Source organism: Nicotiana tabacum, chromosome 3, assembly GCF_000715075.1.
Source record: "Nicotiana tabacum cultivar K326 chromosome 3, ASM71507v2, whole genome shotgun sequence".
NCBI classification, from domain to species: Eukaryota; Viridiplantae; Streptophyta; class Magnoliopsida; order Solanales; family Solanaceae; genus Nicotiana; species Nicotiana tabacum.
In genome coordinates this window covers 25,898,799-25,913,150 of record NC_134082.1, presented here as the reverse complement: position 1 = coordinate 25,913,150, position 14,352 = coordinate 25,898,799, and the positions used below count along the sequence as shown (strand labels likewise).

General features: G+C 37.4%; 1 protein-coding gene across 3 annotated transcripts; it reads right to left on the bottom strand.

Annotated features, from left to right (window-relative positions):
• Positions 1–6,492: 6,492 nt before the first annotated feature.
• Positions 6,493–11,803, bottom strand: LOC107763985 (protein SOSEKI 3-like). 3 transcript variants are annotated; one of them, XM_016582509.2, is made up of 6 exons: positions 9,324–11,794; positions 9,137–9,206; positions 8,928–9,043; positions 8,134–8,836; positions 6,986–7,285; positions 6,493–6,905 (listed from the first exon to the last, which is right to left on the bottom strand). In XM_016582509.2, exons 1-5 carry the CDS (start codon positions 9,529–9,531, stop codon positions 7,033–7,035), a joined length of 1,350 nt encoding a protein of 449 aa, XP_016437995.1. In that variant the 5' UTR covers positions 9,532–11,794; the 3' UTR covers positions 6,493–6,905; positions 6,986–7,032. The 3 variants fall into 3 exon arrangements, with proteins under 3 accessions (XP_016437995.1, XP_075105393.1, XP_016437994.1); XM_075249292.1 differs by having other exon boundaries at positions 6,493–7,285; positions 8,928–9,040; positions 9,324–11,803; XM_016582508.2 differs by having other exon boundaries at positions 6,493–7,285; positions 9,324–11,793.
• Between the last annotated feature and the right edge of the window lie 2,549 nt (positions 11,804–14,352).

Below are 14,352 nucleotides of genomic sequence, written 5' to 3'. Positions count from 1 at the left end.
TAGTCTTAAAAGTAAACTCTTGTGGATCCTGAGCACTAGGAGTGGAACTCTCCCCTCTCTGTCGGGCAGACCCTGAAGTAGCAATCATGGATATGGTGGAACTAGCAAACTGAAGCGAGAACCTACACAAACGCTTTGGCGCTAAGGTAACAAAGGACTCGATGCCGAAACGGAAGGATAGCTATCTAAAATAATAGGATCTCCCAAGAAGCGGGAGAAACCCCATATATATATATGTGGGGAAACAACAGCGGTCTGCCTACCCAAGTTAGGCTTCAAAAGGTTAGCGGCATCGTCTCCAGTCCCGAGAAGGCATCCGACCTCGAAAGTTCCTCTCAAGAAGAAAAGGACCTATCTACAACACCTTAAAAGGTTATCTACATCAGATTCAAAGTAAATCTCTAGGCACCTGAAGCTGACCTTCACTCAGAGACCACTCTCTAAAATCTCAAGGTTCGACACATTATATTTATGCGACTCGAGGGTCCCAATGACCCGAGCCCATCAGAACGCTTCTGGCTTGGTCCGAGGAATAGCAGTGGGCTCGGAAAGGAGCCATTTCTATCAACTAAATACCGAAGGAATGCTCGCACCCAAATTAGATATTGACGATCGTCAACAGAAGTAAACATTCAGAATTCCCGCAAGTGCACAAGAGTATACAAGAATATGGCAAGTATCAAAGGCAGAAGTCAAGAAAGCATCTCTATATTTATAAGCATTTATTTACAACGACCCTCTAGAGGTCCTTACATATGATTACAAAAGCCCGCAAAGGGTCTATACACAGAAACTAAGAAACAAAGGGGTGCACACACATAGTATAAAGCCTAGAGCCTAGTCTACTCTCGAAAGTCCACCTCCTGCAACAACGCCTTCGGACATCCTCTCTTCGGGTGTGCGTCCTCAAAGACAATATCTTCCATAGTGCTTTCTCTCAGAAGCCTTATCCCAGCCTTCCACACTGATATCTCCAAAGGATAAGTCGAGATGCAGGAAGGGATGAAAAAATGCCATAGCTCGCCAAAGGTCGAGGACCCTCACTAGCCAAGAAAGCCTCGGAGGGACAACAGACCTTGCGAACGTCGACCTCACTTGCACAGCTACTAATTTGAGTCCACTTCTTGGGACATTGAGCCGTGCAAACTACCAGCCCGGGGTGAAGTGCCACGCCGAGCTGGGGTATGAATGTGAGCAACGGTGTATGATCCAAGCCCACCTATGAGCAGCGATGTATAGTCCGAATAATTTTCTAAAATGGGGAATGTTAATCCCCCGTTTAGCAGTATCCCGAGCCAACAGCGACAACAGTAGCAGGCATAACAATAACAACAGCATCGACAAGACGACATGATCTCGCTCAACAAAGGGAAGCTCAGGCAAAAGGCCACCCCACGGCTGATGGGAATGCTGCCAAACAACCCTAAAGACATAAACTCGAAACATGGTGATTAACAATAAAGAAAGATGGCGAGAAGAAAGGGGAGAATGAATAGAGGAAGGCACTTGGATATAAAAACAACGCCACAATACCCCCATTTATAGGGGACAATGACACGACCATCAATGCCTTTGGAAGACTGACTGGCAGGTACAATTAATGTGTTCTTGAAGTACCGAATCGACGGCGGTACTGTCACTTTGAAGAACAGGAATCGACAGCGCATTGAATGGCGTCGAAAAGACAAGTCCATGGGATGTCCCGGTTATCGTGAAAACGCACGCCATGGGTTGCATCATCGGCATGACGTTGTCACGGGAAGCCCGGGGAGTCGGGTATCAGAATCATTTCCCATTTCTTCGTTCTGGGAAACGCGGAGACTATCTGTATGCGGAGAAATTAGAGGGTCCAATTTCTTGCCGTTAAGTCGCTTCGGAAGAACACCTCGAGGCCTCGAGGATGCGAAGCTGTGACCGAGTTCCCTCCCTCGAAGCTCGTTGAGGTCCGACATGAAGAGAATATTGATCGAGGCTAGAGTAAAACAGGAGATTCCCTAGGCACGCGGCTAAGTCTGACAAAGTCGGTCTGCCCGGAGCCTTTATCAAGGTGTCGCATTTAGCCATCCCATCTCCATACCTTTACAATTAATGCATTTTGTACTATGTTGGATTTTTTCTCCTATATAAAAGGGATCCTCATCACTTTGTAAGGGGCTGTTGTTGCTCCAACTATTGTACACGAAATATAACAACTCTCTCTCTTTTCTCTCTAACATATTTTCCCAATGCTATTGTTTATTATTCTCATATTTGTTCTTCATTTATTGCTTGTCATTGGCCATATAGAGCCTCCCTTGATTATATCCTAACTGATAGCCCTTCCAGATTACCCCCGATAGCTCGAGCTTGAGCCCAGGCATCGACCTCGAGGCCCCTCATCGGTCAGTCCGAGGCCCGAATAGCCAGCCCCTCGGTTTGATTACAACTCTGCTTTAGTTCGTATTTCGCCGCTTAGCTTCACACATCTAGCATCAACTGCTTTAACAACTAGAATAAAAATAGATCACGTATTTTTAGAGTCCCATTAACAAATTTAATTGTTTTTACCATTTTCACGGTAAACACAAAGCACATTGTATAGCTGCCCTGTATAACTCCCCCTTGTAATATGCCATAGGCAGCCCCCTTTTATATGTTGTATTTCATTGGTTTAAGTCAAGTAAGCATGTGTGAGCCTTCCAACTGAGTTTTCTTTGTACATTCCGCGAGAATAAATAAAGGTTTGGCTTTTACCCGTATTACTGTATGTTGCTTACGTTTTTGCTATGTCTAAAATAATCTAATTCCTAAACTGTGTGCGAAAAAAGTAAGGTTGAGTGGTTGAGAGTTTGGCTGCTACCCTTCAGTGTCAATTATGCCAAAAATCGACCCTGTAACACCTACCAACCGAGGTATGTGCCAAATAATGAATTAGTCACTTTTCCTCAACATACATGGATTCTAACATCATTCTTACCTATAAAACACTAGATTTCAATATCAAATCTTCAAGAACTAAAAAATTACCAAAGTTGTACTTGTTCAAGATGTATTGTCAAGATGTAATTTCATTATCCAATTTTCCTTTACTATGTATAAATGAATATATAAAAGATAAAGTTGAGTAGAAATGATTGTTGGATTGAGTTATTGAATAAACTCTAGAAATGATAGTTGCATCAAGTACTATAGTTAATAGTTATGGGACGTATTGAGAATTGTTGAGCTTATAAAGGACCAGGTAAGTGTTGCTCCCAAACACACACTCAAGTATACGTGGTCGATAAATGATAAAAAGCGAGTAGAATATCATTCCTACGAGAACTTGTTTTAAACGATCAACTAAATTAAACTAAAATAATTAATCTATTCGAGCGATTTTCTAAATTGAGATTAATTAAGTTCAACTAATTTGGAGTAGTGAACTAAGCAATTAAACAAAACAAGTCGGCAAGCTTAGAGACAAATACAATAGAGTCAATATTCAATAACTATGGGTTAGCTAACAAGCTTAGATGATTGTGTTTTATATTTAACTAAAACTACAGCGAACACTAACAAACAAGCAAGGAAACAAGAATGCACGTAAAACACATAAACAACTTAGGAGCAAATTCGATTGGTGATATTCCAGGGTTGTGTGATTAGAGTCTATCCTATTGAGTTCTTTGGTTCATTAAATACTTGATCTATCTGATTTGTTGATTAACAGGGTTAAGTTTGCTTGCGAGGTTTTTCAACGCCTCGTTGGTCTATTCAAACCAACCTAATACGTATGCCTATTGAATCATCATGAACTAGAATACATGTACCTCCTGCATGAATAACCAAGTAAGGCAATGAAAATATGTCTATCCTAATCGCACATCTTTTCTCTGGTGTCTAAATTTACGAACTTACTTTATTCAATCTTATATGAAATCTATAGTTCTCACTTTCGAGTATTACTATAAATTCATAGACAGTATTCTCGTGTTAGCTACGTGGTAAAATAATTAAGTACAAGATTGAATAAACAAATTAATATGATTAAATCAAGTAATCTCCACAACTGTCAAATGTCAATATTCAAGAATGACCCATAACCCCAAAACAAAAGGGGTTTTAGCCACTCATGATCATAAGAACAATCAAAATATTTTTTTGAATCATAAAAACTACAAATACTAAATTAAGGATGGAAGATGAGATGATTCCGTGCTCTGTTTGTGTTCCTAGCACTTCTTGCCTTTAGAATAAGGCTTACCCCCTTCTTAGACATGTTTAGGGGTATTAATAGGTTATGGCCTAAGCCTTCAAGTCCAAAATCAGTAAGGAAACAATCTTCTCTTACGTAGAGGCATGGGCGCGAGGCGACACTTAAGGCAACGTGCCAACCTCCCGAGTCCTGGTGAGAGGCGAGGAAACAACCTCGCGAGGCCAGGTGAGGTGCGAGCTTGTGCTTGGGGCCTGGTCTCCTCCGTGCCTTGCGGTGATTCTCCTTTCGTGCTCGACTTTTGCATTTTCAACATTATTTTGTGTAACTTCTATTCCATTTTGTGCTCAAATGGTCCTGCACATAAATCAACTCAATTAAATTCAAATGTGGCACAATTTATCACTAGAACACCAAAATGTAAGGTAAGTCATGTACTATATCATAGAATTCTAGCCAAACATCATTGATTATGTGGCATAATATGTGAAATAACTCATAATGGGGAACATGACTACTGAAAAATGCTATCAAAATGGCCTTACTTGACCATGTGTAATGGCTAATTAGCCTGACCCTTTTTGAAAATTTGTATTTTTTTCTCCTTATTTTCCTTATATTGTAGGCTTCACTCCTATTTTTTCCATCTTTCTTCTTCGTCTTTTTACCTTTTTTTATTCTTCAACTGGATTCATTTTTAAAAACTTCTCCATGTATTGTTTCTTCTTAAATTATTTAGCCCCTCTCTTATTTCACTCTTCTTTCATTCCTTAGCCATGTCCCTAAGATGATATCCTTGGGTTGGTTGGATGGTTTTGGTGATGCTCCTTTACAATGTTCTTACGGTAAAATCTCTGTGATCGTTTCGTATTGGTCTTTAGTGAGGATTTGAGTTTAATTTCTTTATTTAATTTCAATTCTGAAATGTCCTCTTGTCATTTGCTAGTTGGTTTTGATATAATCCCTACAATTATTCTGTTCAAAATAAACTTAATAAAGTTCTCTTCCACTCTTTTTCTTCATTACTTTACGATCTGAATGCAGTTGTACAGTAACATATAATATTTCATTAAAAATTAAAGTTATTGTTTTCTCTTTTCATGTTTTTGTTTATTCATGGCTGAATACATAGGCAATTCCTTAAATTTGTCTTTTTTTTTTTTCTCTTAGGTACTTATACTACGGCTTGTTCCAATTAAACACTTGAACTCAAACCCAATTGTACCTATCAGGCACAATTCGCTGACTTGGCACATACGTGTATCTCACATAAAATAAAGCGCGTGTTGCCAAAAACAAGTGAAAATTCTGCCGGAAAAATAATTTCCAGTTACAAATTTTACAACCATCTTTTACTGATTCCGGCAGCAACCAGGACCACCGCCGTGACAACACCTTATTCTTCTACTCATATCCGGCCATCACCACCTTTTCTCCAACCATAGGTTCGGCAACTTTAAATCTAGTCACGGCGACCTCTCCCCTCCTTAGATTTTGGCGGTTAGAATTCTTAAATTTCCAAGATTTCATTTTTGATATCCCCAAAGCATCATCAGATGAAAGAGCTTTACCCATTTCAAAGAGACGAAAAAGAGCACATACATAACGTTTCTTTGTCACAATATTCACAAGAAAGAATCAATATTACCGACTTCATCTTTGATATCGCCAAAGATTTTACCAGTTGTGGCATTCACGGATGTTGGCATTTCTTTTTTCCAACCAGTAGCGTTTTCGTTGCGGTTTGGTAAGAAGAAAACATCATTCACCAATTTTGCAGATTTGGTAAAGAATAAAACATCATTCAGGCCAGTAAAGTTTTATGTTTCGCTGGTGTTCCTATTTATCCGGTAGAGGTTTTTGATTTTTTTTTTTTGAGATTTTGACTTTTTTATTTTATTTTTGACGTGGCTTTTTCTCATTGGTAAATTTGCCATGTTGCAGCAAGTGACATTCACGCAGTAAAATCTTGCTTAAAAATGTAAAATATGTGTTGAATTGGCATAGTTTTTATATAGATAAAGTGTTCAATTGGAACAAGCGTTAGTTTAAATCTGTGTCTAAATGAAAAAAAGGGACAAGTTATTCAGCCTTTATTTATTAAAAGATTTACAACTCATTTCAACATATTGATTTGTGTGTAAGCTAGATTGGGTTTGGGGGTGGGGGGGGGGGGGGCATGCGCAAGAAAAGAAAAAAGAAATAAAACGAAGGAGAAAAGTTGCCGGAAAAGTCGTCTGCAAACTCATGGTCTTTGCTGGGTAACATAGGGTTGGACAGGAGAAAAGAAGAAACAAAAGAAAAGGAAAAAGAAAATAGAATAATAATTAAACCGGTTTTAACATTAGGCTGAGCTATATAGCCACAAGTCATGACATATTGCATTTATTTATTAATTAAGAGGGTGTACTAAACATACCTCATACTATGGGGTTTTAGTACGAAAGAGAATAAAGTTCAGATGGAGGTTTTCCGGACACCGAATAATTACAGTAGGAACCAATAAAAGTTAGATAGTTTAAGGGGATTTTAGAGTATTAACTCTTTACGGAAACGTATTGGTATATCGCTTCCAATAAGATAAGGACAACTAGTTACAAAAAGAACAAACTTCCATACTTTGTTAAACAAAAGCTTATGCTTGCTTAACTTCAAAACTCCTCCTTAATTGTGACCATAGTTGTTTGAAGAGTCTTTCGACTGTATTATAATTTAAGCTCCGGAAACAAGCCTGTTAGAAACAAATGAAACATCAACCTAAACAATTCGCGATCAAGCAAATTAGTATCTCTTTAGTTAGCCAAAACTTACGTTTCTTCAATTTATATCACTTTTTCTTTCTCATTCTGCAAGAGTCTCTATACCCTTGGAATGTTTCTCTCTTGGGAAAACTCTGTGATTCGTTTACTTCCACTTGTGGATATGCCAGACGCAATCGTTCTTGATGTGTCTTCTCCTTCAGATGAGGTTCTTGGACTTTCAGAAAGAGGGGATCTAATTGACTCATTATTTGGCAGATTATTATTCAGGGAAGCCTTGATAGAATGTCCCATGCACTTTGAGCGTGTGGAGCTCGGCTCATTTTTATCTTCAACTGCGTCTCCATTAGTCCTGCATCGCAGAGTATAGCAAGAAAAACCAAGAAATATATATATCTGAATACACAAAGTACACTCAACTTAGAACATCAATACACGGAGAACAATTAGACTAGAGAAAGGCTAGTAAACAGTAAGGAAATCTCTGATTCGGTTAATTATCCACACAATTGCTAAGGCATATCCCTCTTTTGATAAATACTAAAACAACTTTAGTGGGACAAAGCCAGGATGCTATCAAACAAGAAGCAAGTGGGGCTACTCAGCAAGTCACAAAATTGTTGACACAAGTTCTAAAACACAGTAGATCTTCAATATAATGGTGATCATTATTGTCAATGTAACTTACAAGAAGTTCTTTTAGGCAATTTCAGAATAATGACCTATTCGTGTGGTGAAAAATATGTGGAAGGGTTAAGAAAGAATTAAACATAACTTAGCAGGATAATACGCCTAGATAACCATTGACTTAGAAGCAAAGGAAGGTCATTACAAGACATTGTTGGGAGATAGAGATTGTTAAAGCCTAGACAATTTGGTTCTACTACCCGCACGATCATAAGAAAGGAGAACAATATGAGGAAGGTCTAAGAAATAACAAACATAAGAATCAAATGGATTATACGTCTGATGAAGATTGACATGCTAGGCCAGGAATATTGTTAAAAGACAGGTTAAGTAGGCAGATGTCATTAAAAACTACAGTGTGGAAATTTAGTTGAGTATAATCCTGGTTTATCCAGGCCATATTTTTTTCCAAATTCAAAGAAAGTTCAAGGTTCCACACAGAAGAAAGTCCTATTAAGTATTTACTGCATGGAAAACAACATCCGATGTAGCAAGTGTAACCAAAATACCAACCTCTCAGCAGCGAAAGATGACCGCTTTAAGGCAGGAGGTACTCGTTCCTTGGGAAGAGTAGGCTCCATCCAGCTTCCACAGAAATATTCCTCATCTTCCAACCCCATTAACCTCTGATTCCTTTTCAGGCAATCAAGCTTCCCTAAACTTAATCTTGATTTGTATGTATGTATAAGGCCAAATCTATGATCCGCTACTGAAACTGATCCACATGAGATTAGTTGCATTAGCATATTCGAAGGCTTTAGTTTTGTTGATGAAACCCGACCCTCTTCGCTTTCAAGTGTCTTAAAGCTGCTGAGCTTGCTCACATCCGATCTGATGAGAGATATCAAGGTATCTGTTCTACCACCATTACTGGCCCTACATATATCTGCAGACTCATTTGTCATTGAAACACCTTTTCTGCTTCCATTTTCCTGATTTTGAGTGGAAGCATTAGCCAGGCCAACAGTATTATTGATCTTGCTCGCTTTCAACCTTAACGAACCATTACATGAAGAACAATTAGCAGATCTGGACTCTGGGGTTACATCCAAAGCACCTGGAATTGGAACTGATGGTTCACCTTTACAAGAATTCTTCGCACTTCTTTCATCCGTACTAGACGAAGGAAAGGAATTATCTTGGCTCCTAGAGGATGAAGGTTCTGGTAATACTTTCGGATTTGACAATCTGTCATTTTTCGCTGGACTGCAGTGACCTGGAGAAACAAAAACGTGAGGCCCAGCTATACTTGTTGTTTCAATGAAGAATTGATGCAGCCAAACTTGTTAATTGTTCGACATAGTTACCTGAATTGGATTCTTCACAAAGCTCTGAGCCTTTGAGAACATATTCATTACCATGAGCAGGAAGAATCAGGTCATCTTCACAAAGATCATGCCACACAAATCTGTTCTTGTAGCTTCTGTATATATAAGCAATCTCAGAATTGTGAAGTCCGCATTACAAATAGAACAAAAGACAAGTAAATACAAAAAAATGTTGGACTAGTTTTTACCTCTTACAGGACCAAGAGTACGACGAAGCCATTCCTCTGCCTCTCAAAACGTTAAACCTCACGATTACATCTTCAAAAGTGCAAGAACACATATAAATTAAAGCAATGACCAGAATTTTTGACTTAGTTGCTTTAATCATATTCATCAAATGTGTCTAAATGAATAACCAGATCCATATTATATTACCTCTCAAGTATAGGCCATCAGGCGAAGACAAGGGTACTTCCATGAAATGAGGATGCTCAAGCCGTTGATTTCTACATAGATAATATACCACTGGCACTTTGCCATCATTCTTTTGGGGCTGCTGCTGCACATATTTGGGCGGTTTCTCAGTCCACACTTTAGCTCTCTCTGGACTCAATTGCCTATACTTCTTCATACGCTCTTCCATTTCGATATGAAACTTTATTTTGATATGAAAAGATCAAATGCGTAAAATCCATAAAGAAAATGTGTTACACAGCTGAAAGAGACAGCAAACAACCATTCTCCATTTTTTGTAACAGTATTCTGACAGATAAACACCACGACCATGTTCTCACTGAGATATACGTAAAGAGTAGAACAATGAAAGAAGCTTTTCTCTCTTGCTTTCTTTTTACACCTTTGCTTCATCTTTAAAAGAATGTGCTGCTGCTGCCAATCGTCGTGGCTCTTTGTGCTTTTTCTCAAATTTTTCTCTCATTTTTCTGTTCTTTTAGCTGGAGTGGAATCTTTTTCACCCATCTGTGAAGTTAACTTTATGTGCCCTTTTACAGGAATAGTTAATTGATTTGGATTTGGTGCCTTCTAGTCTGTTTTCTTTGACTTCTTCCTAATGTTTCATATTCAATTTTATCCCCTAAGTTTAAAATATATTTCTAAATAAAGCATAATGGCTGAAAATAATGCTAATTTAAATGAAGAACAAATTAATTTATTCTCTTGAAGTGTTCATTTAATGTTTGTGATGCATAAATTTAGTCTACTCAATCCAATTACCATAAGTTGAGCATTTGATCATTATATACCAAATTTGAGTTTGAAAATCATTTCATTACATTCAATTTAAATGATGTTGTGTGTAATAAAGTTATATTTGAACTCAAAGCTGCACGTTATTAATGAACACATAGGCGTATTTATACAGAGCAGTGGAGGAGTAGAATCCCTGAAAAAGGGAAGAGATAAAGGGAATCCAAGGAAAAGGGGAAGAGATAAAGGGAGTATAATCCCAGATAAAGGGGAAGAGATAAAGATTAATCTAATCTAAGCTTTCTATCTAATATACCCCCTCAAGATGGGCAATTGGTCGGCCGAGTACAGACGCCGATCTTGTTCCTCAACCTGTCAAACTCGAAACGAGAAAGAGGTTTAGTTAGAATGTCCGCAAGTTGATCCTTGGTAGAGATATGAGCAACACAAAGAAGACCTTTCTTCACCAAATCACGCACAAAGTGAAAATCAACTTCTAAGTGTTTCATTCGTGAATGGAAAACTGGTTTAGCACACAAATAAGTAGAACCCAAGTTGTCACAATATATCACTAGAGGACGACAAAAGGAGACAGCTAGTTCCTTAAATAAGTTCCTCAACCAACAAAGTTCAGCAGCTGTAGATGCAACCGAGCGATATTCATCCTCTGTCGACGAGCGAACAACAAAACGCTGATTTTAGAGCTCCAAGCAACTGGATTCTTCCCAAGAAAAATTATGTGAGCACTCGTAGACGTGCGATCATCACGATTACCAGCCCAATCCGCATCCGAGAAGGCATGAAGAGTTAAAGGAGAGTCTTTGTGAAAGAAAATACCCTTGTCAATGGTACCAAGAAGATACCTGATCACCCTTTTGAGATCTTGTCAATGCTTGACAGTAGGACGATGAGAGAATTGAGCAAGACGCGTGGTGGAAAAGGCGATGTCTGGTCTAGTTAATGCTAAGTATTGCAAGGAACCAACAAGCATCCTGTAATCATGTGGATCACTTATTGGTGCACTATCGTCAGGCTGCAATGAGTTAGTGGCTGCCAGAGGTGTAGCAACTGGATTTGCACCTACCATAGAAGCCTTTTGTACAATATCTTCAATATATTTCCTTTGCGACAGAAACAAACCAGTAGATGTACGAGTAGCCTGAATACCAAGAAAATAAGCAAGAGAACCAAGATCTTTAATTGAAAATCCGGTTCCAAGCTTTGCAATGAACCTGTCAATGGCCTTCAAATTATTGCCTATAACTATTAAGTCATATACATATACAATGAGATACAAATTATTCCAGCTACAGAGAAGATAAATAAACAATTATCAGAGGAGCACACCCTGAAACCCATACTTAACAAGAAGTTGGACAGTTCATGGTACCAAGCACACGGAGCTTGTTTGAGACCATATAATGACTTGTGCAGTTTGCACACATGATTTGGATTATTAGCATCAACAGATCCTTTTGGTTGTGCCATGTATACTCCTTTTGGTTAAGCAGTAGGCTTTGATACCATAATAAAGTCATATTCGAACTCAAAGCTGCACTTTATTAATGAACACATAGGCGTATTTATACAGAGTAGTGGAGGAGTAGAATCCCTGAAAAAGGGGAAGAGATAAAGGAAATCCCTGAAAAGGGGAAGAGATAAAGAGAGTATAATCCCGGGTAAAGGGGAAGAGATAAAGATTAATCTAATCTAATCTTTCTATATAATAGTGTGAACAAACACAAAGATTAATATATCGAGGTAGTGAAGGAAAACATTACACTAATAGTTGAGAAGTTAATTTGATAGTGAAAGCATCATATAAAATTTTAATTTGCTTAGTTTAATTGATTTGAGTTCTCGAAATTTGTGAAAGTCAGAAATATAGTTGTGTCAAACACTATAAAAGGAGGAAAATCAAAATAGTTAAGTGTTTTTGAACTTAAGACTCCAAATGGTCATATTTCTTTCTCATCGAGCACTAGCAATCCATTATACTGGATAAAGTGGTGCACATGTATTTGGACAAGTTACACATTTTACCGGTCAACCAAAATAATTACATTTCCTAGCGGCTATAAGGGTATTTGACTAAGAAGGTATTTGGCTAAGCTTATAAGCTATTCAAACTGACTTATAAGTATTTTTTTTGGCTTATTTATGCGTTTGGTAAACACTCAAAGTGCTTATAAACTAAGTGCTCATAAGCTAAAATCAGTTGGTCATTCCCAACTTTTGATTTTTAGACATATAAGCACTTTTAATTTGACCAGTAATTTTACTGTTTAATCCCGAAAATATCACAAAAACCTCTCTTTATTCTCCATGACTTCACTTCTTCATAATTTATCGAGACCAAAACATTATGCCACCTCTTCACCATCAACCAGATTCTCCTTGTAATTCTTTGGGATTCTCCCTTTAATTTTCTTAATTCTTTTGCATGTGTTTTTTTTCTTTCTTCTAAAAAGTTTTGTTAATGCCAAATCATCTTAATTATTGATTTTATTTAACAAATTTAATCTGTTTTAGATAATAAAATGTGTGCTAAACAATCAAAGGAACGCTATAATTTTAATAATCAAATTAAGAAGGAATAACATAAATCTTGCAAGAAAGATGTAACGACCTGATCAGTCGTTTTGAGCTTTAGCATTTCATCCGGTGGTTTAAAACCTTGAGTAGTTTCATATGATGCATTGTGACTTGCGTGTATGGTAGGGTTTGACTTTCGAGAAGCTCAGAGTTGATTTGGAAGAATAATTCTCAATTTGAAAGCTTTAAGTCGGAAGAGTTTAACAAGGTTTGCCTTTTGATAAACGACCTTGGAATCGAGATTTGATGGTTTCAAATTCTTATGATGATTTTGGACTTGCGCATATATTCGGATTTGAATTTGAATGTTCGTAGAAGGTTTTGGCCCTAGTTGTCAAAAGTTGAAAATTTAAAAAATTGGAGAGTTCACAAGTTTGATTAGGAGTTGACTTTGATAATATCAAGTTCGGATTGTTGTTTTAGAACTTGTAATAGGTTCGTATTGACAATTAAAACTTGTGTTCAAAGTTTGATTGGAATCTGGATGGTTGTGTTTGAATCGTACGCATGGTTTGTAACAGCCCAACATTTATAAAATATTATATAAATTATTTGGAGATATTTATATTTAAATAATAATAATAATAATAATTCATTCTCTTTGTTTAATTCATATGTATATCTGTAGTTCGTTCGTTAGACACTTTGATTTAGTGAGATGTAGATAATTTCTAATAGCCAAAAAGGAAGTAAAAAAAATATCTTATGGTACCACTGTGTAAATTAAGAAACTAATGACTATTCTTTGCACATTCTAGATAATTTGGGTTTATTGTATAATTTTACAATATGCTTCTATCCTACCATTGAGGTTTGACAACCCTTTTTTTTTTCAAAAGCCTACCTTTTATTCCTTTTTTCCTCTAACTCTCCATGGAAGAAGCTCAATACCCATATTAATATACCATTTTTCTTCCATCATTAAACCCAAGTCTTATTATAAAAAGAAAAGAAAAATAGCTTATTTTTCAACACCTTGAAGAAAGGTGTGAAATTTTATATTCAAGAATCAAAAAAGGGTTAAGGATTTGCTTGAAATCCTAGGTTTTAGTTGAAGAAAGATATGTTCTTGCTGTTGTGGTAAGCTTCTTACCCTATCTATATGTGAATTAATGTCATGACTCAAAATCCCACACGTTGTGATGGCGCCGCAATACTAGGCAAGCCGATAATTACAATAAACCATGCATCTTTAAATTTGAAAACATAATATAATAAGCTTAAGAGTAAAATCTCATGAATAACTTGTCACGACCCCAAAACCGACCCGACCGTGATGGTGCCTATCGTGAAACTAAGACAGCCGATACAATCCCAAATCAAACCAATATTTCATAAAAGGAACTTTTTAAGCTATTAATCAAATAAAATCCCATAACACGAGTCTAAATAACGAGTGTGGAAAGGAAACACAAGCCCGACATCGCGGTGTCACAAGTACGAGCATCTACTAAGGTCTGAATACAACAAAGACTACCACAATCTGAAAAATACTAACAGTCTAAGGATGATGAGAGGGAGAAGAGCAAGATGTGAACGCCATGCAACTACCTTGCTAACTCCGATGGACCTGCCACTGAGTAATCAACACCCGTTACCGGGTTCAGAAATACCTGAATCTGCACACAAGGTGCAGGGAGTAATGTGAGTATGCCAACTTAGT

What these genes read in the sequence shown, in the direction of transcription:
- LOC107763985 (XM_016582509.2), bottom strand. Translation starts at nt 9,531, where the DNA reads ATGGAAGAGCGTATGAAGAAGTATAGGCAATTGAGTCCAGAGAGAGCT. An exon ending in TACTCTTGGTCCTGTAAGAG is followed by an intron (nt 9,044 to 9,136) that starts GTAAAAACTAGT and finishes TTATATATACAG; the next exon opens with AAGCTACAAGAACAGATTTG. An exon ending in TCATCTTTCGCTGCTGAGAG is followed by an intron (nt 7,286 to 8,133) that starts GTTGGTATTTTG and finishes TCTGCGATGCAG; the next exon opens with GACTAATGGAGACGCAGTTG.